At 38.9% G+C, this 2,051-nt stretch overlaps 1 protein-coding gene across 1 annotated transcript; it reads right to left on the reverse strand.

Moving 5' to 3' along the window:
• Window positions 1–1,271: 1,271 nt before the first annotated feature.
• LOC130801116 (uncharacterized) lies at window positions 1,272–2,051 on the reverse strand. The gene has a single exon (XM_057664877.1). It carries the CDS (start codon window positions 2,049–2,051, stop codon window positions 1,272–1,274), a length of 780 nt encoding a protein of 259 aa, XP_057520860.1.

Below are 2,051 nucleotides of genomic sequence, written 5' to 3' on the forward strand. Positions count from 1 at the left end.
CACACTCAAATTAAGATTCACTCTCTTAATTCTCGTGGAAAACAACTGAATACCCTCTTTGCTTCACTCACAAAGAAAACACTCAGGGATGTAATTGCACATAATTACTTGAATGAACTTTATTACTCAAATCTGAATTGCATGATACAGTGAGGGGGTCCCTTTAGATAGGACTCTAACGGCTAGTTTGGGGTGTCTAACAAACATAACTAACTCTGTGCCTACTTATTAAAGCGCGTGCAATACAAAGAATTTAAACAAAATCATAAAATAGCTTTAATACACTAGAATCAGCCATTATCAATAAACTGGCAAGCACACGACCTTGCAGCTGTTCTTGTGGGCTCTATGAAGACTCTCAGCATTGTCTTTGAGTCTTGGCATCTTGTTTCATGTATAAAGATGCCTTTCTCTGAATTTCCACGCTCATTCATGCACTAGGCTAGGCTCTCCATGGCTCGCAAGGTGGGCTGGTAGACAGATGGATGCTCTGCTTGTTCTGTTGTTTGTATGCACTGAATCAGCCTTCTGTTCTGTCTGATGTTTGTTGGAAGGCTTCCCTTTGCTTCTTCTTGATCTTGCCATGCTTCCATGTTCGTGATTAGTCCATCTTGAAGATGATCTTCCTTAATCTTCAAGCAAAAGCCAGCAAGTTCAGTGGGCCTAGTAGGCTTAGCAAGTGTATTGATACAATCATGCTCTTCTTGCTTCGTCTTGGATTGTAGGCTATCCATAATTGTATCAGATGCCAAGATAAGTAAATGGACAGACTGAGTGATGGCATCCATTCTCAAAAGCAAGTCTGCTAGCCCACTCTAGGTCATCAAAACTCTAAGTGATGATGTTAGATTTTACTATAATTCATCCTCAAGCCATGCATTATAGCAAAAACATCCAAAATTCGGAAATAGTACGTGACAACAGCTGTACTCCTTGGAACAAAAATCAAAGTGTTATCCGCGAATTGAAGATGTTTCAATCGGACCTTTTCTTTACCAATTTGGACAGCTTCGATCAGATTCAAGTCTTCAGCCTTTCTCAACATGCAAACAAGAGCTTTAATGACTAGGATGAACAGGTAAGGCGATAGTGGATCACCTTGTCTCAATCCCTTTTCCATCTTGAAAGGCTTTAAAGGAGACACATTAAGCAAGATAGATATGGAGGCCAAGCAGACACATCCCATAATCCAGATGATCGATTTCCAGTGAAAAACCCATCTTCATCATAAAAAGCTTCAAGAATGACCAATTTACTGAATCATACGCCTTCTAAAAATCAAGCTTTAGAAGTGCACCATGAATTCTTTTTTTCTTTAACCACCTAATAGCTTCATTTGTAACTAGAACACCAAGGATTTGTCTATCCATCACAAAAGCGTTATGTGATTCATCAATGAGAGAAGCAATCACTTGCTTGAGTCTAAGGGAGAGGAGTTTAGACATAACTTTATACAGTGTACCCATTATACTTATTTGTCTATAATCCTCAATAGAGCAAGGATCCATAATCTTGGGAATCAAAGTAACCCAGGTTACATTGATTGCCTTGGCCGACCCACTAAAGTCCAGGAAATCCAAAACAAATTCATAAATCTGCTCATTGATCACATCCCACATTTCTCTAATAAATTTGAAGTTGTACCCATCAAAACCAGGTGCTTTATCCGTACCACAGGCCCATACCGCATTCTTAACTTCATCCCTCGTTGGTCTAGATTCCAAAAATCTAACTTGATCAGCAGATTTTTTCAAGTGATGTCCCATATCAAAGTCCAGAGCACGATTATGTTCCTGTGAAAATCTATCAGCAAAGTAAAAACTTATTTCTCTTTTGAGGTTTGAAACACCGTGGACTGTTCTCCTATTGATTTCAAGCTGAACTATCTCATTTTTCTTTCTTCTGATTACAGTTGAGGCATGGATGAACTTATTATTATGATCTATCATATTAAAGCCATAAGACCAAGCTTTCTGTCTCCAAAGTCTTTCCCTTCTAAGAAACCATGATTGTAGGTGGTTCTGTGCAGCACACAATCTAGCAATGTCCAT

Source organism: Amaranthus tricolor, chromosome 15 (genome assembly GCF_026212465.1).
Source record: "Amaranthus tricolor cultivar Red isolate AtriRed21 chromosome 15, ASM2621246v1, whole genome shotgun sequence".
NCBI classification, from domain to species: domain Eukaryota; kingdom Viridiplantae; phylum Streptophyta; class Magnoliopsida; order Caryophyllales; family Amaranthaceae; genus Amaranthus; species Amaranthus tricolor.

Excerpts from the sequence above, each read along its gene's own strand:
- LOC130801116 (XM_057664877.1), bottom strand. The coding sequence starts at position 2,051 with ATGGACATTGCTAGATTGTGTGCTGCACAGAACCACCTACAATCATGG.